The sequence below is a fragment of the Sycon ciliatum genome, chromosome 13, assembly GCF_964019385.1.
Source record: "Sycon ciliatum chromosome 13, ocSycCili1.1, whole genome shotgun sequence".
Lineage (NCBI taxonomy): Eukaryota > Metazoa > Porifera > Calcarea > Leucosolenida > Sycettidae > Sycon > Sycon ciliatum.
Window position 1 is genome coordinate 5,270,270 of NC_088655.1, and position 25,420 is coordinate 5,295,689.

General features: G+C 48.7%; 2 protein-coding genes across 2 annotated transcripts; both read right to left on the minus strand.

The window, feature by feature from the left end:
- Positions 1 to 270: 270 nt before the first annotated feature.
- LOC135829082 (uncharacterized) lies at positions 271 to 759 on the minus strand. The gene has a single exon (XM_065341487.1). It carries the CDS (start codon positions 757 to 759, stop codon positions 271 to 273), a length of 489 nt encoding a protein of 162 aa, XP_065197559.1.
- An 11,038-nt stretch (positions 760 to 11,797) lies between these two features.
- On the minus strand, positions 11,798 to 12,286 carry LOC135829084 (uncharacterized). Its single transcript, XM_065341488.1, has one exon. It carries the CDS (start codon positions 12,284 to 12,286, stop codon positions 11,798 to 11,800), a length of 489 nt encoding a protein of 162 aa, XP_065197560.1.
- Positions 12,287 to 25,420: the final 13,134 nt, after the last annotated feature.

A 25,420-nucleotide genomic window follows, 5' to 3' on the forward strand; every position in this document is an offset into this window, starting at 1 on the left:
GCAAGGGGGTGACTGCTCACTCATCCTCAGCACATGGCCGAGGATGGACGAGTATGTATGTATGTGTGTTTTTATTTGAATTCGCAAGTACACACGGGCTACGAGCCCAATTACATGGAAGCGAATGTGATAATGAGGTTAATTAAGAAAAAGGGTGGAGGAAGGAGGAGGACGGTAGCAAAGCAAAAGGGAGGACAATTCAGAAGCAAAATTAACAATTGCACAAATGAGAGTACCTGAGACTGAGGGTACCTGTAGAGCGATAAAATGCTAAAGCAAACGAGTGGGGCTGAAATCATACGCATCCACATCTGGGGCAAAGCTTCCACCAGCCATGCCTATGAGGAAGTGGTTTGGTGTCAGTGGGATGTCGTCACGTGGATCAGACGACACGTACGAGAGTGGACGAGAGTTGAGCAAACCTTCTACTCCGACAAACGCTGTCTGGAATTCTTCATCTGTCACATCTGCATTCTGGAGGACGGCACGAAGGGCTCGTTTTGCCGATTTTACCATAGCTTCGTGAACACCTCCAAAATGTGGTGCAAGTGGAGGATGGAAGGACCAGTGGATACCATTGTTGGCTGCTTTCTTAGCGATCTTCTCTTCGTCAAACTGGTCGATCAACTCTTGTAGTTCCCGCTGTGCACCGACGAAATTCGTACCATTGTCCGACCGCACATGTGTTGGCACTCCTCTTCTGCTGCAGAAACGCTCGAATGCGTTCAGGAAGCAGTCTGTTGATAGTGAAGTAGCCATTTCTAGATGCACTGCACGACTGGTCATACACGTGAACAGACAGAGATACCGCTTAGCCCGACGCTGACCACGACCTTGCTTTGTCTCGAAGGGGCCAGCGTAGTCAACAGATGTTCTTGCGAAGGCTTCCAACGGTTCTGACAGTCGGCTCTTCGGCAGTGGTGCCATCACTTGTTTTGCTGGCCTAGCTTTCTTTCGCTTACAATAATTGCAGGCTGCCTCTACCTTTGTGGCCGGGATCACCTCTCTTGCTGCTATAACCCAGAAACGTTCCTGCAGTTGTGTCATGGTTTCCTTGACGCCACTGCTCTGTCCTGCCTTCCCGTGATAATGTCGGACTAGAAGTTGCATGGCATGTCCGTTCCGAGCCATGATCTTTGGATGTTGAGCATCATACGACAGGAATTGCGTATTTTGTAGGCCCAATTCGTCCAGGAATGGGGAGAGACCCGCCAACTTGCTGCCTGTTGGGACCGCTTTTCCTTTCCGGACTAACTCGTACTCTGCTGGAAATGCTTCCATTTTTAGCAGCTTTTAATGACTGTCTTCTCAGCGTCTACTATTTCCCCGGGTCCGTTGTTTGACCAGTCATAACTCTCACTGCTGCTGGAGTGCGACAATTGTTCGCAAAACGAATAACCCATGCCGCCTGTCGGACCAATACTAGCCATTTAGAGTAACGACTGGGATCAAGTCGCCAACCACTGCTGTTGTTCTCCGCTGAATTTTGCGTTGCTAGCACAACTGACTGGGCTTGTGCATTAGCTGCTGGCTTAGCTGTTTCAGTGTCAGTCTGTTTCTTCACACATCGTATTGCTGCTGAATCGAATTTGGTCGACTTCCGTGTCTCTTGGTCGACTGCAGTGCTGCTCTTCCCGGGTAGAACTGTTGCCGGCCCCTCAGACTCCATCAGCTGAAGGAAACTCGGTGCTTCCCACCATTGCGAGTGTTGTGCCAGGAATTTGGCTGAGTGTCCCCGTGTCAAAATTAATGATCTGCTGGATTTTCTGCAGTGGGTACATAACGCCACTGTGATGGATGGGTGGATTCCTGAATGTACGCAACACGATTTCCCACGAAGGTCTTCAGTTTTCGACTTGCTCCACGTATCCAATGTAGGACGTCCTGGCTGTCGGTCCAGAAGACGACTGATGTGGAGTGACTGAGTGCTTTGATGATTGGTTTCACTAGGTCTACACCAGCTACTGCGGCGAGCCACTCCAATCTTGGAATGCTGGTGGCGGTGGTTGGCGCGACTCTGCTCCTTGACATTATGGGTCGGCATGACACTGTCTCGTCTCTGTTCATCACTCGATAGTACAGTATGCTACTGCTCCTTAGGCATCCTGTGAGACATCGGCGAAGATATGCACCTATGTAGTCAGTGTATGTACTCAGTGTATGTACTCAGTGTGTGTACTCAGTGTGTGTACTCAGTGTGTGTACTCAGTGTGTGTACTCAGTGTATGTACTCAGTGTGTGTACTCAGTGTGTGTACTCAGTGTATGTACTCAGTGTATGTACTCAGTGTATGTACTCAGTGTGTGTACTCAGTGTGTGTACTCAGTGTGTGTACTCAGTGTATGTACTCAGTGTGTGTACTCAGTGTATGTACTCAGTGTGTGTACTCAGTGTATGTACTCAGTGTATGTACTCAGTGTATGTACTCAGTGTGTGTACTCAGTGTGTGTACTCAGTGTATGTACTCAGTGTGTGTACTCAGTGTGTGTACTCAGCGTGTGTACTCAGTGTGTGTACTCAGTGTGTGTACTCAGTGTGTGTACTCAGCACAGCGTTTGGGGACATTTCAGACGACCTATGTGATGCTCTCGCCAGCTGTGCCCGGCGAATCGCCACTCAGTACGTCAACCCAGCATCGATGGAAGCCTACACGGCATGCCGGCTTATCCCTCTAGATAAGAAACCGGGTGTGCGCCCAATAGGCATCGGTGAAACCGTCCGTCGTATCATCGGCAAGGCTATTCTGAGCGTGGCGGGGGACTCTGTTCGTGAGGCGACAGGGTCACTGCAGATGTGCGGAGGCCAGGAATGTGGCATTGAGGCGGCCATTCACGCCATGCACGACACGTTCCATGAAGAAGATGTTGACGCTGTGCTTATGGCGGATGCATCCAATGCGTTCAATCGCCTTAACAGAGAAGCATGTATGCGCAACGTAGCGCACCTCTGTCCAGCCATCACATCCGCTATCGTAAACTGCTACCGTCAGCCGGCCCGCCTATTCGTGGACGGGGAGTGCCTCCTATCGCGAGAAGGCACAACGCAGGGAGATCCTCTTGCTATGCCGATGTACGCTTTGGGGGTACTCCCCCTGGTGCGCAGAGTGGCAAGCCCAGGAACACGCCAGAGCTGGTATGCGGATGACTCGTCCGCGGATGGCGGGCTCAACCCTCTCCGCCAGTGGTGGGACCGACTCGTCGGGGATGGGCCGGCGTTCGGGTATTTCATTAACCCCAGCAAGTCCGTCCTCGTCGTCAAGCGGGACAAGCTAGAGGCAGCCGACACCATCTTCGCCGGCACGGGTGTGTCTATCACCACTGACGGGTGCCGTCACCTTGGATCAGCCATCGGAACTGATCAGTTTGTGCAGGAGTTTGTGGCTTCCAAGGTGGCCACCTGGTCGCAGGAGCTGTGCAAGCTGACAGATTTCGCCCGGTCACAGCCTCAAGCAGCTTACTCTGCACTGGTGAACAGCCTCCAACACCGGTGGTCCTTCCTGTGTCGGGTTCTCGATGGTGCTGCAGAACAGCTGGCACCCCTGGAGGACATCATCCACCGCCGCCTAATCCCTGCCATTAGTGGACGGACGGCGCCCAGTGAAGCTGAACGCATTTTGCTCACTTTCCCCTGCCGGCATGGAGGCCTCGGCGTGGCCAACCCTGCCACTTTTGGCTCACAGTACGGCACCTCCAGGCTAATCACCACTGCGCTGTACGACAAGATCATGGCGCAAGAAGAGCACCTCGATGATGCTCTTGCCTGTGTCCGCAGGGCCAAGAGTCAGGCTCGCTCTGAGGCCAGAAAGGCAATGAAGATAGCTGCCGATACGTTCCGCACCGAACACAGCGAACTCGATCTCGCTATCAGTCTGGCAGAGGAGAAGGGAGCATCAAGCTGGCTTACCTGCCGACCCATCGCTCGCCACGGCTTCGCTTTGTCGAAGGGGGAATTCCGGGATGGCCTCTGCCTCCGTTACGGTTGGACGCCTGCTCGCCTGCCCACCACCTGTGTTTGCGAGAAGGCATTCACCACTGCTCACGCCTTGTCCTGTCCTTTCGGTGGGTTCCCCTCGATCCGCCACAACGAGGTGCGCGACATACTGGCAAGCTCATTGAAGGGTGTCGCCCACAACGTCGCAGTGGAGCCACATCTCCAACCCCTGACTGGGGAGCCGTTTCAGCTCCGGTCATCATCAACCGAGGATCAAGCTCGTTTGGATGTGGTGGCCAGTGGAGTTTGGGGGGGTCGGTTCGAACGCACTTTTATTGATATACGGGTGTTCAACCCTTATGCGTCTTCGAACCGCACCTCCTCTCTCTCTGGCTGCTACCGGCACCATGAGCAAGAGGAACGGCGTCGATATGATTGGAGAGTCCGAGAAGTGGAGCGATCCACTTTTCTCCCCTTTGTGCTCTCTTCCACCGGAGGATGCGGCAAGGGTGCCGCTGCACTGGTGAGCCGGATTGCACATCTCCAGTCGCTACGTGGGAGGGAGGCGTATTCTGTGCTAATTGCCCACCTGCCCTGCTGCGCTCGAGTGTCATGTGTCTGCGTGGGGCTCGCCGAGTTTGGCAGCCTCCAATGGATGGCTGTGCCTCCCTGGCTGTCGTGGAGGCTAGGGTGTCCCGTTGAGCCTTGCCCCGTGATTGTGCGGACTATGCTATGCTTCTCTTGCTGTCTGATCACATGCGACGTCATCATTATGTGATTTGTTTTCAATCCTCCGCCATGGCAAATTGTGTTTTGTTCGCCCGTAAAAGAGGCTTTTACTACTACTAAAAAAAAACAAAAAAAACTCAGTGTGTGTACTCAGTGTATGTACTCAGTGTAAGTACTCAGTGTGTGTACTCAGTGTGTGTACTCAGTGTATGTACTCAGTGTGTGTACTCAGTGTGTGTACTCAGTGTGTGTACCCAGTGTGTGTACTCAGTGTGTGTACTCAGTGTATGTACTCAGTGTATGTACTCAGTGTGTTCACTCAGTGTGTGTACTCAGTGTATGTACTCAGTGTATGTACTCAGTGTGTGTACTCAGTGTGTGTACTCAGTGTATGTACTCAGTGTATGTAGTCAGTGTATGTACTCAGTGTGTGTACTCAGTGTGTGTACTCAGTGTGTGTACTCAGTGTATGTACTCAGTGTATGTACTCAGTGTGTGTACTCAGTGTGTGTACTCAGTGTATGTAGTCAGTGTATGTACTCAGTGTGTGTACTCAGTGTATGTACTCAGTGTATGTACTCAGTGTATGTACTCAGTGTATGTACTTCAATCAATTCTCAGTGACCTGCCACAGCTCGAGGAGCGCACCCTCTCCCGCATCGTACGGGGAAATGCCTCCGGATGGCTTACGGTGTTGCCCCTGAAGCGCGAGGGGTATGATCTGTCGAGTACAGAATTCCGCGATCAACTTGCTATCCGCTATGGTCGGCAGCCGCTTGCCCTGCCAGCGCAATGTGAGGGTTGCGGGAAGCCTTTCTCTCTCCAGCACGGCCTTGACTGCCCGAAAGGTGGACTTATCAAGCGAGTCCACAATGATCTGCGTGATAGCGATGCAAAGCTAGCTGATATGGCATTCGGTGGTGTTGTCGTCGAGCCGATCATGGTGCCGGAGGGTGATCGGACGGGGCAGCCTGCTCTTCGGGCAGATTGGCTTGCCCGGGGTGTGTGGGAGGATAACAGGGTGGCGTTTTTTGATAATCGCATCATTGATGCCAACGCACCCAGTTACTCCCATTCATCCTGGGAAGCTACTTCCAACCGCGCTGCTAACGCGAAGAAAAAGAAGTATCGTCAGGCCTCCGAGGACCTCCGTGGGTCGTTCACACCACTGGTTTGTTCCACGGATGGGGTGCTACATCGCGAATACGCCAGCTATCAGAAGCGACTTGCTGGTCGCCTCGCCCTCAAGTGGGACAAGCCATTTTCAATCATCATGGCTTGGGTGCGAGTTCGCAGCCAATTTGCAGTGATCCATGCAGTCGACCTCCGGCTACGCGGGTCTAGAAGGCGCCTGACAGGCCTGTCGACGCAGGATGGTGCTGGGGTAGGCATTGGCTATTGAAAACTGAATTCCGTCTGTTTTACGTGGAATTTCTTGGAGTTTCCCAATGTATTGTACTCGAATAAAATTCTATTTTAACTTTCATGGTATCTCAATTTTTTTCACGTCTACATGACTTTATTTTGCCCGTAAAAGAGGCCGTTACCCCGTAAAAAAAAAGTGTATGTACTCAGTGTATGTACTCAGTGTATGTACTCAGTGTATGTACTCAGTGTATGTACTCAGTGTGTGTACTCAGTGTGTGTACTCAGTGTATGTACTCAGTGTGTGTACTCAGTGTATGTACTCAGTGTATGTACTCAGTGTGTGTACTCAGTGTATGTACTCAGTGTATGTAATCAGTGTATGTACTCAGTGTATGTTTTCGAGCTCTGTAGTTTTCTGTGGATTTTCAGGCCTCAGCGCGTCTCTCGTGCAAGCCCACTGATGCAGAGTGCCACTTGTTGCCGGTGCAACGGCAATAGATATCCTTAGCTAAAAAAACGCTAACGTAAACGCAAAACTTTCCGTACTTCGGATCGTTCAAGCTGACTTTTCCCTTAGCACAAAGTACGTTATAGTTGAGACGAAGTAGTCGTGACAACCATGGCGATATGAATTTTCGTGGAAACAGATGCGGGAAATTCAAAATTTTGAACCAGGGATTAGTTTGCTCTCGTTCTGAAAGAATACCTTGGCGAGGTCTTTTACTCTGGAATAGCAAAAGCACGGCGAAAATGAGTTTTCGCTGTTCCCAGGTCCTTGGAAACCCTTTCCTAAACGCAGCACCGAAGACTGTAAGGGTTCTCCAGCTCCAGCACGTCTGGGAGAGGCCGATGAATTTCTTCCTCAGGAGTGCCGTGGAACTGGTCCTTTGTTTCCCAGATGGGATAGAGGGGAAAGGCACGAAGCAGAGGACGCAGAAATTGTCAACTGAAAGGCAAAACTCCCCAAAAAAGCTAAATGTCACAAGAGGAAGCAATCTCGACTCTCGATCTCATCTCGATCTGCACGACGTGCTTTTCATCTCCCGCCAGTTACAAAACAATGCGAGTTTTTGCATTTTTTTGCAGAATTTCCATAACGAACGTCGGCCCGTTATTTTGAGCTCTGTAACGTTTTTCCGTTATCCGATAACGTCTTTTGTCACGGCTGGGAGTGAGTACCGTAAAGGTTAGCGTTATCGTACTTTTGCTAAGGATGTCTATTGGCACCTGCGTTCGGTGTGAATGCAAGAAGGAGGGCCGCGAGTGTCAGAATTGTCTCCCAGGAAAAAAAAAGCAGATGCCGAAACAACAGCCCCTCGACATCCCAACCGTCACCCGTACCCGTAGCAGTGACAGATACAAGCACATGCACCGACAACCAACCGTCATCCTCAGTAGCCACCCCGGAAGAGCTGGTAGCTGCTGCACTCACTGAAGCCCTGCTCACGGAATGCCGAAACCCGACATCCACAGGACCACCAACGGCACCATGCTCACAACCTGGTCAGGTAGCTGCCACCACCTCCAGTGACGTCAATAGGGTTGACCTGCATGCCATGCCTGTGTCGAGCTCTCAACAACTAGCATGGGACATACTGGACCAGCAGCATGCAGCAAGCATCAGTGCCACATATCGAGTTGACAGTAATGACGACACCCTAGGGCATGATGCAGAGTTGCTGGCCAACCTAGCACAAAGCCAATCTGTTACTGAGGAGCCCCAAGCACCGGATCCAGCCCAGCTCCCCCCATATCTGGAAGCAAATTGCAACATCACAGTTGGGACCCACGATTCAAACTCGTCTGCACAAATTGTAGATGCTGTATATGAAGAAGTGGTGCATTTTAGGCCTAACCTACTTTTCCTCCCTTCCGGGTCAGTCGGATCAAAGTTTGTGAAGCTCCTTGCAACACTCTACAAACAGTTTGGTGACAAATGTGCAGGTGAAGGCAAGTCTCTGAAAGCAGCTGCAGTGGCCACTCAGCTGCTCCTGCAATGTCCGCACCGCTCTGCAACCAGACAGGAGCACATCACCTGTCTACAGCGCCGCATGCTACTCTGGGAGGAAGGCAACATCAACGAACTGATGATAGAAGTCCGGACTATCCAATCTCTAGTGCAATCTTCCACAGCCTTCCAAGGCAAGGCTCAGCCGCAGGACCAAGCTCGTACCTTTGCCAACCTCATCACCACAGGCAAAACCAGTGCTGCAATCCGCACGTTGTCTGAAGACCAGAAGGGCGGAGTACACTCCGTGGGCACCACCATCAATGGCCAGACAGTTCTGGACATTCGCAAGAGCAAACACCCTCCCGCGGCACCAGCAAATGCGACGGCGATGATTACAGGAGATGTCCCTCCGTCACCGCATCCAGTTCTCTACTCCAGCATCACCCGGGAGGCCATACGCGAGGCAGCCCTCCACACACAAGGTGCTGCAGGACCCTCTGGACTAGACGCTGCGTCGTGGCGCAGAATGTGCACAGCTTTTCACGGAGCATCTGATGACCTCTGCGATTCACTGGCCAGCTGTGCCCGCCGCATCGCCTCGTCCTATGTTGACCCCACAGCATTGGAAGCTTTCTTGGCCAGCCGCCTCATACCACTAGATAAACAACCGGGTGTCAGACCGATTGGGATCGGAGAAGTGGCCCGTCGCATCATCGGGAAAGCCATCCTGCGATGCGCCTCATCTTCAATACAAAAGTCAGCTGGCTGCCTACAGCTATGTGCGGGTCAAGAGTGTGGCATAGAAGCAGCAATACATGCTATGCAAACAGCATTTCAGGAAGACGAGGCGGAAGGCGTTCTGTTTGCAGATGCGTCAAACGCATTTAACTCCCTTAACCGTGCTGTCTCACTGCACAATATCCAGCACACCTGCCCCACCATTGCTCCGGCACTGATCAACAGCTACCGCAGCCCGACTCGGCTGTTTGTGGATGGTGAATGTCTCCTGTCTTGTGAAGGCACCACGCAGGGAGATCCACTAGCCATGGTTATGTATGCCCTGGCAACCGTTCCTCTCATCCAGGAAGTGTCTCAGAGCGGAGCACTCCAGTCGTGGTATGCAGACGACTCCACTGCCGCTTCCACCATTCGAAAGCTGCATCACTGGTGGTTACTGCTTAAGCAACGAGGCCCAGCATATGGGTACTTCCCCAATGATGCCAAGTCGGTTCTTGTTGTGAAGCCGGAGCATCTTCAGGAAGCAGAATCCCTGTTTGCTGACACGGCAGTCCAGATTCGCACGGATGGCTGGCGGCATCTCGGTGCGGTACTTGGGTCTCCCGAATTCTGCAAGCAATATGTCACAGAGAAGGTAGAGACATGGGCGCTAGAGGTTGGACGACTGGCTGACTTCGCCACCACTCGGCCACAAGCGGCATACGCTGCTTTTATTCATGGCCTCCGCCACAAGTGGTCGTTTGTGGCCCGGACGGTCCCAGGCATCAGCGGACTGCTAGACCCGCTGGAGCACTCCATCCGACAGCGGTTCATCCCTGCTCTAACCAGTCGCCCCGCACCTGGTGACGAAGAGCGCGCCATACTGTCCCTCCCGTGTCGAGAAGGTGGTCTTGGTCTCATTGACCCGAGGTCTTTGACGGACCAATACAATATGTCTGTCGCTGTCACCAACATCCTCGTGAGCCGGATACTGGACCAAGATACCAACATGGACGAAGTGCCCACCACCATCCATGCTGCCAAGCTAACTGCAGCAGCAGCAACCAGGAGAGCCGCTCGAAACCAAGCCAGTCAGCTCTTGGCCACATGTGATGCGCCCACCCAGCGAACCCTGGGGATGGCGGCCGAGAAAGGAGCGTCCAACTGGCTCACTTACCGGCCCCTGAAGCAGTTCGGGTTTGTCCTCCACAAAGGCGCCTTCAGAGACGCACTCTGTCTGCGGTTCGGCTGGGTCCCTCCCCGCCTGCCATCCACTTGTGTGTGTGGCAAGGCATTTAACACCAGCCATGCTCTTTCGTGCCCAACTGGTGGATACCCGGCTCTCCGCCATAACACGATCCGCGACCTGACAGCCGACCTACTGCGTGAAGTGGCAACGGATGTGAAGATAGAACCTCCTCTGCAGCCCCTGGAGGGTGAAAGGCTCCGGTATCGCTCTGCCATCTTGGAAGATGGTGCTCGTCTTGATGTGGCGGCATCTGGTGTCTGGGGAAGTCGTTTTGAGCGCACGTTCTGTGATGTTCGGGTTTTTAACCCTCATGCGCGCTCGAACACTTCCTCAACTCCTGCGTCCACCTATGCCAAGCACGAACAGCAGAAGAGAAGGGCCTACGAAGAACGCGTCAGGGAGGTGGAGCATGCTTCCTTTCTCCCACTGGTATTCAGTGCATCTGGTGGGTGCGGCAAGGTAGCCCACGCTTTCCTGAAGCGTCTTGGCCATATGGTTTGGGAGAAGTGGCATGAACTCTACTCCTCCGTCATGTCCTGGATCCGCTCTCTTGTCTCCTTTGCTTTGGTTCGATCCTGCAACATGAGCCTCCGTGGTCACCGTGCTTCTCCCTACCGCAGTCGTTTGGATGCTGCCACTCCTGTTGTGCTGGCAGTCAACGACTGTCAGTTGCGTGACTGAGACTCTTGCGGAGTAGCCGTGTCTAGCCACACTTTTTATTATCCGATGATCTTGTTTTGTTTGCTATGACTCCGTGATTTTCTGTTGGTTGCTTTTCTGCTGTGCGAATAAATGCAGTGTCGACAGTCGGGAAAAAAACTCAGTGTATGTAGTCAGTGTATGTACTCAGTGTGTGTACTTAGTGTGTGTACTCAGTGTATGTACTCAGTGTGTGTACTCAGTGTATGTACTCAGTGTATGTACTCAGTGTGTGTACTTAGTGTGTGTACTCAGTGTATGTACTCAGTGTGTGTACTCAGTGTATGTACTCAATGTATGTACTCAGTGTATGTACTCAGTGTATGTACTCAGTGTGTGTATTTTAAATTATTATTATTATTTCACAATCAAAATGACATAGTGCCAATAAGCATGTGATGCGGGCGATTTTAACCAGCCATGGTGAAATAAATACAGTAAACAGTACTAGTAATCAAAGTAGTGGTTGCGACTTCGGCGATGATTTGTAAGAAAGGGTTTGCTCCCCACACCGAATAGCGCGAGCTCCGGTGTGGGGAGCAAACCCTTTTTTAGTACTAGTAATCAATCAGTAAAATGCAAAGAAACCGCTAGAAGCAGTATGCGTAGTAGTCTATGGCCAAGATACCAGAAACCATATCAAACTCAGCACGGGGGTCGAGGTACTAAAACGACTACCAAACTAAGTCAAGGATTGACCATTACATGCTGCATTCTGCCACTGCTAACGTGATCGAAGGGCAGCCGTTGATTCTTGACGCTTTGTGCCGATGACCTCTCAGGACTGTGACTGCGGCATTGACCAGCGCAAAAGACAGTTGAGTGCGGATGTATGCCATGACGATAAAGGCTCGGACCTCTTATCGGCCAACATGGATGCAATCCGAGCGTAGAGATTGCCAGCTGCCTTGCCATGACCACCTGTGGTGTTGAGCATGACCGGGATGAATGATCCGTGCTCTACCTCAACGACTCTTCTCTCATAACTTCTTCTCTTTTCCTTTTCGTGCTTGTGGTACACTACCGGGATTGATGACTTTTGGTTTGAGGGGGCAAATGGGTTGAAAACCCGGACATCAAGGAATGTCCTCTCAAAAAGTGTATGTACTCAGTGTGTGTACTCAGTGTGTGTACTCAGTGTGTGCACTCAGTGCCTACTTGGATGATGCTTGTTGGGTGCACCACGGAATCCGAACTGCGGCTAGCGCTGGCAGTTCCCGAAACCACTGCTGGGCTGTTGCAACTACATTAGCTGGTAGGGGATCATCCCAGTCATACATGTCGAGCCACATCTGTTGAAATAGCATTTTGGCTCGCACCACAAATGGAGTGAGGAAGCCCAGTGGGTCAAAGAGCTTAGAGATTTTCCGAAGAAACAGACGTTCGGTCATAGCTTGCTCCTCTGAAACCTTGAAGGTGAACTCATCTTGCTTTGCCTCCCAGAGTATTCCAAGCGTTTTCACTGCTGGTAACTGCTCCGAGTCAAGTTCCAATTGAGAAGCTCTGTCTTCTTGGAAAACTTGAGCCAAGACGTTAACGGAGTTGGTGAGCCATTTCCGTGGGTGCATTCCGGCAGATGACCACAATATTGATAGTTGGGAGTGTAGTAACTTGCCTTCATCATAATCACTGGCTGAAGTCATGGTATTATCCATGTAGTTCGAATTCAAAACTACTGCGGAAGCCAGTGGTAGATCATCAGCACATTGCCTGGCATGCTCTTGTGTTACGTACTGTGCGAGAAATGGAGGTGCTGACAAAGACCACTCAGTTGAATTCGTATACCGTCAGCGGTTGTGTTGATCCTGGTTCTCGCCATAGGAATCGGTGATATGCTCGATCCGTCTCTGGAATGGCAATCTGTAGACACCTTCCTGCAATATCACAGACCACTGCCACAGGTTCCTTCCGAAACCGTAGAAGTACCTGTGTTAAGTTGCGTTGAAGCTTGGGTACGGGACTGATGGCACTGTTTAGTGATACTCCTGAGACTTGTGCTGCAGCATCAAATACAATTCTCACTTTCGTCGCTTCCCGGCCCATTTGTTTAATTGGGAAGTGCGGCAGATACCATCCGGTTTGCTTGTCGTCCGGTTTTACTTCTGAGATACATCCAAGTTTTCGGTAGCGATTGATTGTGTTGCTGTACTGTGTTGCAGACATTCAGCAAGCGTTTCCCGGTGGGACCTAGTCGCTTAAGGCCATGTTGTAGCTGCTCTGTAGCTTTGCCGGGTCAGATTTCCATGTTACACCCACAGTGTATTTCCCATCTGTATCATCTGTATCATCTGTATCATCTGTATCATCTGTATCATCTGTATCATCTGTATCATCTGTATCATCTGTATCATCTGTATCATCTGTATCATCTGTATCATCTGTATCATCTGTATCATCTGTATCATCTGTATCATCTGTATCATCTGTATCATCTGTATCATCTGTATCATCTGTATCATCTGTATCATCTGTATCATCTGTATCATCTGTATCATCTGTATCATCTGTATCATCTTTATCATCAGTATCATCTGTATCATCTGTATCATCTGTATCATCTGTATCATCTGTATCATCTGTATCATCTGTATCATCTGTATCACCTGTATCATCTGTATCATCTGTATCATCTGTATCATCTGTATCATCTGTATCATCTGTATCATCTGTATCATCTGTATCATCTGTATCATCTGTATCATCTGTATCATCTGTATCATCTGTATCATCTGTATCATCTGTATCATCTGTATCATCTGTATCATCTGTATCATCTGTATCATCTGTATCATCTGTATCATCTGTATCATCTGTATCATCTGTATCATCTGTATCATCTGTATCATCTGTATCATCTGTATCATCTGTATCATCTGTATCATCTGTATCATCTGTATCATCTGTATCATCTGTATCATCTGTATCATCTGTATCATCTGTATCATCTGTATCATCTGTATCATCTGTATCATCTGTATCATCTGTATCATCTGTATCATCTGTATCATCTGTATCATCTGTATCATCTGTATCATCTGTATCATCTGTATCATCTGTATCATCTGTATCATCTGTATCATCTGTATCATCTGTATCATCTGTATCATCTGTATCATCTGTATCATCTGTATCATCTGTATCATCTGTATCATCTGTATCATCTGTATCATCTGTATCATCTGTATCATCTGTATCATCTGTATCATCTGTATCATCTGTATCATCTGTATCATCTGTATCATCTGTATCATCTGTATCATCTGTATCATCTTTATCATCAGTATCATCTGTATCATCTGTATCATCTGTATCATCTGTATCATCTGTATCACGGTGACTTGATTGATTGCTGTACTGATGTTACGGCTTGCCGTTTATCGTCATCCAGCTGTTGGGCCTTGGCAGGGCTCACCTCTTGGATTTCCCAGAGCCTCCATACTAAGTCGTTTAGTTCATGGTCTGGATTGCTCGATGCTCGGATGCCGTTGATCAGGAAGGATTGGCCAGTGTTCATTCGTGGTGTTGTTCCTGGGTTCGAATTGCCAACGCACGTCCATCCAAGCTTTGTTAGGCGAGCAATGGGTTCTCCTTCGTTGCCTATTATTTCTGCTTTTGCCACGTGATACGGTGCGTTGTCCAGGCCGATCAGAAGATCAACCGGCTTCTTATGGTTGATGATGTGGAATTGGACTCCCTGCAGGTGCTTCCATCTGTGAGTGTGGCGGTTCCAGTCGACAATAGGCATTTGCCCTACGACATTGTCCACTGTCTGTGCCATTATTGTGGCCTCAACATTGCCATTCAAACTTTTGATCGATACCCTCACTGGCATGGATGGGAAGGAGGATTGCTGACCATTGAGCATGTTGATTGCATGTTGATTGTCAATATGTCTGGAGGACCATTACACCCGAGTTCCGAAGCCATGCTGCTGTTGAGAAATGTACCAGTACTACCATCATCAAGCAAGGCATTCACTTGCATTTCTTTGATTCCATTCTTGAGTATTACTGGCACAGTTCGCAACCCAATCGCTGTACTGATTGCATGGGCTACTGTGAAAGCATCTTGCTCCCCTTCCATGGAGTTTGCCACCTCTTCACATGGATCGTGCGATGTGACTGTGAGGCCAACTGTTGGATTGTTCCGACGACGTCTGGGTGTTGGCTTGGGTTTCCAAGTTGTGTGCTTCGGCACGGGCTGTGCTGGTTCTGAGGCGGTAGTGCTAGTTGAATCAGCATGGAGCATTTGATGGTGTACTTCCTTGCATCCATCTCTGTTGCACGTGATCTGCCATTGACATTGCGTCACCATGTGGCCTTTGTTCAGGCACCCATAACATAACCTTTCGTTGGTCGCTATTACCGAGCGTTGTGCGATGCTCATCTCTTTAAACGTTGCACACTCCCAAACGTTGTGCTTGTCGTCATTGCATGCTGGCCAACACCGTCTGTTGGTGGAGTTCGTTACTACACACGTTCTGCCATGTGTTGTGGTTGGTCGAGGCTCCCACCTGTTGAGATGTTGTCGTGGTGGTGTCTGAGGCCGCATTGTTGCTTGCTGAGGCATCTGTGGTTTTGGTTTGCTCACACCTTGTCTGGTCTCACTTGCCAGTGCTCTGTACTCAGCTTCCCTTGTGACCCCCTCCAGCAAGTTGATCACTGACGATTGATGTGCCACTTGATTTCCATAGACATTATTTCCATTGTTCAGACTTATGGCCTGTATACTGGGGCTCAGCTGTTGAACAGCACCATTGATTGTAGGCATTGGTTGCATCCATTCTGTTGACGGTGTTACCATTACATGATCATTACCATCACTGGACTGCACTTCACCATTACTCATTAGTCCCAGTTGAAGAGCCAGTACCTGCATTGGGTACCACAGCACTGTCAGTGTACATGTATGCAGAGGTCCAGCTAGTACTTCGTGACACATTTGTTACATGGCCTGCCTGTGTCACACTATGCTCAGTGGTGATGACCACTGATAGAGTGGTATAAATAGATGAATGAATCAGTGGTGGTAGCATTGGCCAAGTGGCACTTTCCATTTCAATTTCGGTGGAGAAACCCGACATGCCAACACTACTCTGCGCATTGCTGGTATTAGGATGTGGACTAGCTTAGCATGTGCCTGACAATCCTGCGCTGGTCACACTCGATCACTCAGCCTGCGCAGATGCATCATTAGGATTTCCATAATGCGGTTGCATGTGTTGCAACTCCTGGCAATCGCTTTTCAAAGTACATGATCCCATGAATTCGTTAGCTTCTTCTTCAGCTCTTCTTAATTCCTCTTCTAATACATTCATCTCTTCTTGAGTCGCTCGGACTCCGTTCTGATCCTTTCCATTGGTGTACAGTTCTTCTAGCATTTCTAGTATCGAACATACCTGGTTCCCTTCCAGCCGAAGTTGTTCTGTGGTGGAATGAACCCTCTCTGCCGACATCTCGTTGATATGCTCGCGCAGGCGTTTCCGTCGACTGGTAACGCCTCGCTTTGCAACCGCCTTCTCAAAAGGTAGTTGTCTTTTTATTCGTCATTGGTGGGTACACCACCCAAGTCGACTGTTGTTGACTCCTTTGCTTGACAAGGACTGATGGGGTCCAAACCCACAGCCGAAAATGTACTCACTGTTGACTACGAAACAAAAGGTCTAGGATCTACTCGCGAACCATCCTCTGCTACCAGTTTTGTTCGGAAGGCGCAAGCCCGACCCTTTCACAAATACCCCTTTCTCACACACAGTCTTCACACAGAGATCTGAGCTGTTTGAACTGCAAAGAAAACTAGGGATGACCATAGAGCAATACCTAACTGTTCTCTAGCAAGGCCTCTACTCAATCAACAACGTATGAGATACAAACTAGAGAACTTATACAGAATCTAACAAGGACTCTGGCAAGGGGGCCAGCTAGGAAGCTTCAGCTGGTGTCTATTTCGGGAAACAAGCAGCAGGCAGCAAAACACCTAAAGAGAGTATGTGAAAGTGTAGCAAGCAAGCTGGAAATGCCATTGATTAAGCCCAGCACACCTCAGTGCTGTAAAGGAAGCATTGGAGCATGAAACTGATATTGCAGTGAAGATAAGTCAATATAACTGCACAAGGACCTATTGCAAAAGAAGCATAGCGACACCAGTATTGTATTGGAAACAATGAAGACTACTGATAATTAGTGTTGGTCTAGCTACTCTCCAGTGTGTAGTGGCGCCATGCAAGGATCATGGAAGAATAATTGTAAATGTAGGAAGTACTGTATGCTTCTAAGCAATCAGCATAGACTGTGATGTGAATGTATAAAGGATGTCCCATGCAGCTTGCTGAAACTAGAACAATTGCAGGCACCTGACCTACACTCATGCATGCACTGCATTGCACACAAATCTAGTATATTCTCAATGTTTTCCTGATGATGGTGACGGTAGCTGAAATATTGATAAAATACTGGATTTTCGTGACATCCAGTGCATAGTGGAGTGTAGGCGATTTGTCTGCAAACGATTCAAACACAATGATGTAATGACACAAGTACAGTATGATGTCATCTTGAAGAAATACGAGACTGATGTAACGACATAAACACACACACACACACGCGCGCACAGCACACACACAGCACCCCCCCCCCTCACACACACACACAAACATACCTTGGACACGACAAACAGCTCCTCCCGGGTCACTTCACCGGCGGCAATAGCTGCAGCAATGGCCTTGCCAACCCCAATCGGGTCTATAGCTATAACTGGCATCAATACGACGTCACCCAGGTATATCCATTTACGCACAGCCTGCAGCGAGCGAGAAGACAGCGAGAAAAGCAGTCAGCGTTCATAGCACAGAAAAACAATAACTCGGAGGGTGAGCCAATTTAATTATAGAAAAATAGGAGAAGGACAATAATGGTACGAGTTATGACTAACTGTCCACCAACGTAACCAGATCCTAATTATACCATCAGTGAGTGCGACAGGATGGCACAAAACTGACAAGAAGATCTGGTTACATTGGTGGATTTTTAGTCATCACTCGTACGACTTTCGTCCTTCTCCCTTTATCCATAAAAACGTATCTATAATTTTGACACTCGAATGCTGGACATCACTGGCCTGGTTTTCGGTTTTCGGATGATGTATCTACACATGTATTATCAGTGGTTAGAGCATCTCTGGCCTGAATCGAAGGTCCCTGCCTCAAGTCCTTCGAGTTTTTCTTCAGATTTTTTCCCGTTTGTATCTTTCCCTCAACCCATTGAATACCTATTATTGTGTACGTTCCAGAGGGAACTCACGACAGACGCTGACGCTCGGTAAGTTTGGTGGAAGATGCAGTGCCTAAGAGTGGGGTCGAGGGGATAAGTCTCACAAGTCAACACCACTGCTACAAGTGCCGTAAACCCGAAAACCCGTGTCTACGACTGTATCCTATGTGCCTAGTCACAAGTTCTCAGCTGATTGCGGGTAGCAAAACGGTTGGAAAAAATCTTCTATACTACACTAGGACTACTGGAAAAGCAGAAATTTTCGGTTGTGTAATATTTCCAGTATTCTCCAAAACCGGCGGTTTGGTGGAGGGAAATTTTCGGTAAAACCCGTTTTCCAGGCACGTGTACAAGTACTAAATGTATGCAGTACCGGTAGTACCGAAATTTTCGGTGCGTTTTATTTTCAGTAAAAATTGTCGGCACCGAAGCGACCGAAAATAGAACATTACCGAAAATTTCTGCTTTTGCAGTATCCTATTCCGGGCACGTTGTACTCAGGCAAGTGGGGACCGGGCACAATGGACCCGGGCCCTTTGGACCCGTCCAAGTGGAACCTGAGCAAGTCGGACCTGGGCTCGTTGGGACAGGGTAAGTGGGAACCGGGCACTTTGGCCCCGGAATGTTGGACCCCGGCACGTTGTGAGTGGGAAGTTGGGACCCGGCACATCTGTACCAGGCAAACTGGACACGGACAGACACCCATGCAGAAATAGTCAGCAGCTGCACACTATAGATTTCATGTACCAGTACATGAAATCTATAGTGTGCACCATGATGCTGGGAATGACACCACACATGAACACACACAACTGCTAAAGCACATGTGCTGTCCACGCACATACAACTTCCTTAGTATAATAATGTACGCATACTGAGAATCTCGCCTCAAAGTCTTCCCCTTATCTCCACTATGTCACTCTCCCTTGAGAGTACAGTGGCTTTTCCTAAGCACAAACAGCCTGCTAATCCTAGACCAGTATAATGTCACTCTCACATTGCACATCTTTCACCTACGTAGACAGCCGAAAACATGCCGAAAAATTCCGCCTTTTCCATGGCTTCCTTTGAATCCCATTCCTTTTCTGCCGCGCATCTTCCAGCTCAATAAAGCACGGCTGAAATCTGCCAGACTCATTTAGCCAGTGCGTCTTGGATTTTTTTCATTGAGCTTCGATCGATCGTCCATTTTACAAGTTGTGTTGTTGCCTTTGTAACGATTGTGACCCGACTGTGCCTATATCTGTACATGAAAATTAAGGAACGGACTAGACTATGACTCTGAAAAGCCATTTCGTCAGCGTCCGACAGTGCTGTGGGTGGTTTGATGTTCTGTCTCAATAGCGGAGCTCGGTCAGAGTGACCTTACCATCCAAATAAGGTCCATTGTACACTGAATAAAGTTTCTTTTGAACTTTGGCCACACGCAATAGTTTTCTATGCTTCTCGTCACCACACTCTTACTCTTTTAAATATCTTGAGGGGGGGGGGGTTACACTTTACGACTGTATGATATGTACATGTATGTACGATCCTGCAGTCCAAATATTATACAATTACATCAGAGTGCAGGAACCCATGTATCCCAGTCAGTGTGTTTGCATTTGTCAGGCTGAGATCAGTGCCACACAGTTCTGTGAGGCACTCGAGAGAGTGTCCCCATTTCGCATTTCACAAGTGACCGCATTTTCAAGTGTTCGCGCATAGTAAAATGTACCGAAAATCAATAAAACCGCAATGGGCTGTCCTCGCATTTATATAGGTGTTTGTTTTCTGAGGTGTGTGAGAGGTGTTCTTTTCTGAGGTGTGTGAAAGGTGTGTGTTTTCTGAGGTGTGTGAAAGGTGTTTTTTTTCTGAGGTGTGTGAAAGGTGTTTGTTTTCTCAGGTGTGTGAAAGGTGTTTGCTTTCTCATGTGTGTGAAAGGTGTTTGTTTTCTCTGGTGTGTGAAAGGTGTTTGTTTTCTCAGGTGTGTGAAAGGTGTTTGTTTTCTCTGCTGTGTGAAAGGTGTTTGTTTTCTCAGGTGTGCGAAAGGTGTTTGTTTTCTCAGGTGTGTGAAAGGTGTTTGTTTTCTCAGGTGTATGAAAGGTGTTTGTTTTCTCAGGTGTGTGAAAGTACAGGTGTGACCGTATCAGTTTGTATGTGTATGTGTATGTCTAGTGCTACACACGTCTGCAGTCACTGATCAACTTGCTCAGGTCATTACCAGGAACAACTCAGTAGTGTTGGCCAACAATGCATGTGCACTTCTGAGGAGGTTATTATATACCTACTCTGTCATACTAGTGCACAAGTTAGGAAAGGCACAATGTACTGTCGTGGCCAAACAAAATCCGGCCAATGCTATGCTAAGCTAAGGGCAGCTGTACGGTGCATGGGCCGTGCTCGACTCGACTGCAGCAGCAGGCTGGGCAGAGTCACGCAGCGCAGACTGCTCAGTCCTGTGCTGGTAGTCTAAATACATGCATGCCACGAAGGTACCATGTCACCTGCTGACTGTATGAAGAACTGTTGGTGTGCCAGTGAACACGTTCCATACCACTTACCAGTGAGACTAGTGCACTGTATCCATGGTATTAGCCGGATTGTTTTGGTGACGACTGCATAAAAGACTAATCAAGGTATGAAAGGCCAACCTTTTTTTCGGTGATTTCCGTTTTTCATTTCCTGACTTTTCAGATTCCTTTTTTTGTTTTTTTTATCGCCCTCAAGTGTACCATACTGTGTAATTTGCTGGCTAAAAACATAGGAAAACTGTTGTGACAGTGTGGCCTATAAACTGTTATAATGTACCTTTTGGCCAGTTCAGTGCTGTCATTCCATATCTCTCCGTACTGCCACGGAGAAAAGGCTTAGCCACCCGTGCTGATTCCCACTACAGGCATACGCAGCCCGGGGACTGCAGCGTTCCGGAGCGGAACGGACGACACCTCCGCCGCTACCGCTATGCCGACGAACACCATGGACTCTGGGTGGGCATTTTAGTGTGGCTCTGCTCCGAACTGTGAGTTTGACGTGCCCAGGAGAATCAAAACGAGACAAAGGCAGTATGCAGAGGCCATTTTTCCAGCCACTATCACCAGATAAACTGGGTAAAGTGCCACAAACACTCTACTAAGGCCGCGGTCACACATGCACTTTTTTGGCTGCGCCGCCAAACCGTAACTTAGGGCGGAGGCGTAGTTACGCTTTGGCGGAAAGCTTGGATTTCGCTACGCCAGAAAAATGCGAGCGGAACCTCCGCGTTGGCGGATCAGCTTTGGCGGAACCTGCATAATATTATGCAATGTGAAGGCTACTGTCACTGATTCTGTGTTTGTGTGTCGCTACTGTTGTTGTTTGGTTGTCGTTTGGTACTCTCTTTGCGTGTAGACTGCCTGGGGATCTTCCCTGCATGTACTGGGGTCATGAAGTGTTTGTAGACTCTAGAGCTGAAAGAACTATTGCTGGTACTGTATTTCGAAGTAAAACCCGGTTTGATAAAAAGATGAAGAGGGATATTGATCAGTTCAAGTGGATTGCACAGAAGACGAAGACCTTTGTCCTGCCTCTTGTCCGAGATAGAGAAAAGGAGCGGACAGGAGCAGCAGTGGACGACGACGACGACGACAACGATCTTGACTGGGAGGATATTGTAAAGCGTGCCAAGTGGCCTCTTCTCAAGCGCTATTATGAGCTGTTCAATGCTCACCCCACCATGGGAATAGCCCTGGGCACGGACACCGCTAGAAGTAGCGAGGAGCAGGAGGATTGTGACACCGGTGCTGATAGGAGTGCTGTTGCTGCTGATGCGAATGCTGGTGCAGCTAGTTTAGTGCTCCAAGTTCAAGGGGAAGACGATGAAGTAGATGAAGCACTTCCCGTTCTACTGGATGAAGACTACGGGGTAGGTGATGATGGACCTGGAAGCGAGCGCGATGTGCCACCCAGTAGCAGCGACAACGAAGATAACGAACAGGCCGTGTCTGAGCAACCAGCAAGGGGTGCTCAAGCACAGGTAGCAGTGAGCGACGCACAGCAACACCCAACACCCAACACACCACCTACACGAATTGTGCGTGCACGTACCCAAACAGTAACACCACCCCAGCAGGAGCAACATCGGCAGTTCCTTGATGGAATGGGTGCAATTCTAGACGGTCAAGCGCAGCAAACTTTAGCCATCCAGGTGAGTTTAAATTTTGAAAATGTGCCCACGAATATATCTTTTTTTTAATTCACTGCAGTAACTACAGGTATGTAAATGTTTGGAATGTTTCATTGAAAACCGAACACTTCTCTACTCCCCAGTGTCCTGAATTTCTGTGTACCGTATTTTACGGCGTATAGACTACACTGGAGCATAAGCCCCAACAAGATTTTTATGACGAAATATAAACGACTTCCATACATTTCACGGTTCATTTCACCATAAAGCCGCTCCAACCTTTTTTGGTTGATGTCCAGTGTTTAAGCCCGGCTTTTACTCTGGAAATAGGGTACTTAATTTAACCCTTTGGGGTGCATCAGTCATTAACGACTGATATTAATGTAGCTCCGTTCTTGTAATGTTCTTCGTCACTGTTAGGCGCTGCATCTGTAGCTGTATTATTGGGTGTTTGTGGCTGTCATGAGGTCCCTGGGGAACGGACACGACAGTTTACTTTCTTCATCTTTTTTTGAATGACTGCAGGCCCAGCTCCAGCAACAGCAACAGCAGTTTGAGGAGCGGATGAGTCAACAGCATGAAGACAAGGATGCCAGGGCACAGGAGCGCCATCAGCAGTTTGTTATGACTATGCAGCAATCCATGATGACATTCCAAGGTACGCTGATGCAGAACCACTTTGGAAGGAGGAGACGACACGCCAGCAGCAGCGACTCTGATGAAATGTGTTGGTCAAATCAGTGACTTATTTCAGAATAATCTCTCTGCGTTCATTACATTCTTGCTGACATGGCTATACAATAATTATACACGATGGAATGTACGACTAGCTGATTGTACATAATATGTCCGAATGCAGCTCTTTCAATGCCTATGCTGTGAACACTCAACATCTTAGGCACGCATATTATTCTTTCTAATTCCTAAGCTCCAGCTGTTTGTTGTTGCTTCCATGCCTGTCTCTACTAGTAGCTGCCGGTGGTAATGGTGTGCTAATTGCGTTTCTCAGTGGCGACTCTGATTAATGTATTGGTCAAATCAGTGACTGATTTCCGAATAATCTCTCTGCGTTAAGGAGGTTCGCGACGGTTAGCGCCATATTGGATTTCCGAATTTTTTTCTGAAAAATAATGCCTTTCGGAGTGGAAAAATGGGACGCGATCGATCATGCACAGAAAATAGTTTGACCATGACTAGACTTCGCAGCGCGTGCTCGAGTCGAGACAAGATTTGAGGAAGAAGCTCAGCCACTAGTGGACTTGCGGATTTGTTTTGACATTGGCGGTTTTTGGATAGCTCGGTTCTCCTGCCGACGTGTCGTGGAGATGAAGACGCGGGAGAGTAATCCGTCACCCACGACGTGGCCTCTCATTCTGTGTACTGGACGATGCAAGAAGCCGAGGAGGGGGACGCTTCGCAAACTCAAACGATCGATCGAGTTCCTGAAAAACGGAAAGAGCGATCTCCATCACTAACGCCACTGGATTCGACTCCCGCGAAGAGGTCGTTCAGTGCCCCTCTTCACGGTCGACGAATCGTTCATCTCAGGTATCTGGCTGTGGGATTGTCTGCGTGCCAGAAATGAGAATCCTGGATGTGGCAAACCTCTGGCGCTCATTGATTGCGTTGAAGAGAAGAGGTACGACCTGGGCAGCGTACTTGTCATTCCGTGTCAGCAGTGTGGGATGGAGAATTTTATAGATACAGATAGCCCTGTAACTGCTCAACACCCTGGCCCCCGTGCTTCCACAAGAAACACCAAAGCTGCTTTGGGTAAGTGCGTTTTTCAATCTCATAAGATTTATTCATGATATTTGCGAGTCATTGCCACCCTATGGCTATGGAAATGTATGAGCACACTGTATGCGCGGCGGCCGCGAGCGTCTGTGTGTTTGCATAGACCTGCATGTTTGTGCATGTGTACACCATACCCATGTATGAACATGCACATGCATATGCGCTGATGTGGACGTGCCCTCGCACACATACTATACACACGTGCATGACCGCTCCCAGGGCATGTTGGTGTGACATGTGTATGCGGGCATCTCCACTCATGCACATGAGTGTGCACATGCATGTGGGTGGGTACGCACACGTGCGTGAATGTATGTGTGTGTGTACGCGCGCGTGTGTTCTATTGCGTGTGAGAGCATGCATGTGTGTGTGTTTGTGTGTGTGTGTGTGTGTGTGTGTGTGTGTGTGTGTGTGTGTATGTGTGCAAGGATGTGTGTGTCGATGGTGTGCATTTTGTGATTGGTGAACACTCTGATCCCTAAACCGCGATACCGGAGCTCCCAAGCTACAGCCTCAGATTGATTTATAGTTCATCGTTGGGAATGAGTTCGCTGCTCATGATGCTGTTGCGGATGTTGCGGCCCTAGCTGAAATTGTCGAAGCTCGCCCTCATGCCAGTATCCTGTAGCACTCTGTCACTTTTGCATCAGCATGTTCAGCGATGGAGTTTGCAGAATATCAGCAAAAGCGGCTGGCCACCCTTCAACCGTTGGTCCAAGCAACGTGCTTCTCTAAATCAGTTGCAGTGCGGGCAGCTGCCAGTGGGTTGGTGATGAAGCACTTTGTCTTGTCCTACAAACGAAGTGGTGAGCCAGCCATTTCCAGACTGATGAAGGAGCAAGTCGGGGGTAAGAAGCGGGTGACAGTCTCAAAGAAGATTATCAAGTTAGTGGTGGCTGAACACCTAGCGAAGAACCAGCAGCAACCCAACTGTAAGGAACGCCATGTGACACAGTGCTTCACTTGTTTGTGCGCACCGTAAAATACCATCATTTTTGCCAGTGTGGGGACACATTCTAGCTCGCATAGTTGAAGAACAAGAGGACTCAATGTTGTCTGATTTGTTCCAACATGTCAGCTTTCATTGTAGTTTGATATGGGGCAGTGCTAAGCGCTATCATAGCTACATGTACATGTATCACAACCAAGTGCCAACAGGAGAGTAATCATGGAGAAAAGTACCTATCGATAATGCGTGCACCCAGGGTTTTCCGGCAAATTTTCTAGTTCAGCTATTCCATCCTTGTATTGTTCTGAACGCCGAGGGCTCTAGTGAGTTTATGCAACACCTAACAGCCAAAAATCCAATAAGTTATGACCAAAGCAGCAGCAGAGAAGTACAAGCAATATAGATACGTTAATTTACCCATTTTAGGCAAATTTTGACAGTTTTTTGGATTTTTCTTCAGAATATGCACGGTGACAACTATTTTCGCCGCGGTAAACCTGTTCCAAACCACTTATAGAACGTGTTTGAAGTATCCACATATGGGGCAAACTCAAAAATAAGCTGCAAAAAATATTCAAAGTTTCATTTTTTGTGTCTTTTTGTTCTTCTCCAGGAAATG

Excerpts from the sequence above, each read along its gene's own strand:
- LOC135829082 (XM_065341487.1), bottom strand. The coding sequence starts at position 759 with ATGGCTACTTCACTATCAACAGACTGCTTCCTGAACGCATTCGAGCGT.
- LOC135829084 (XM_065341488.1), bottom strand. The coding sequence starts at position 12,286 with ATGACTTCAGCCAGTGATTATGATGAAGGCAAGTTACTACACTCCCAA.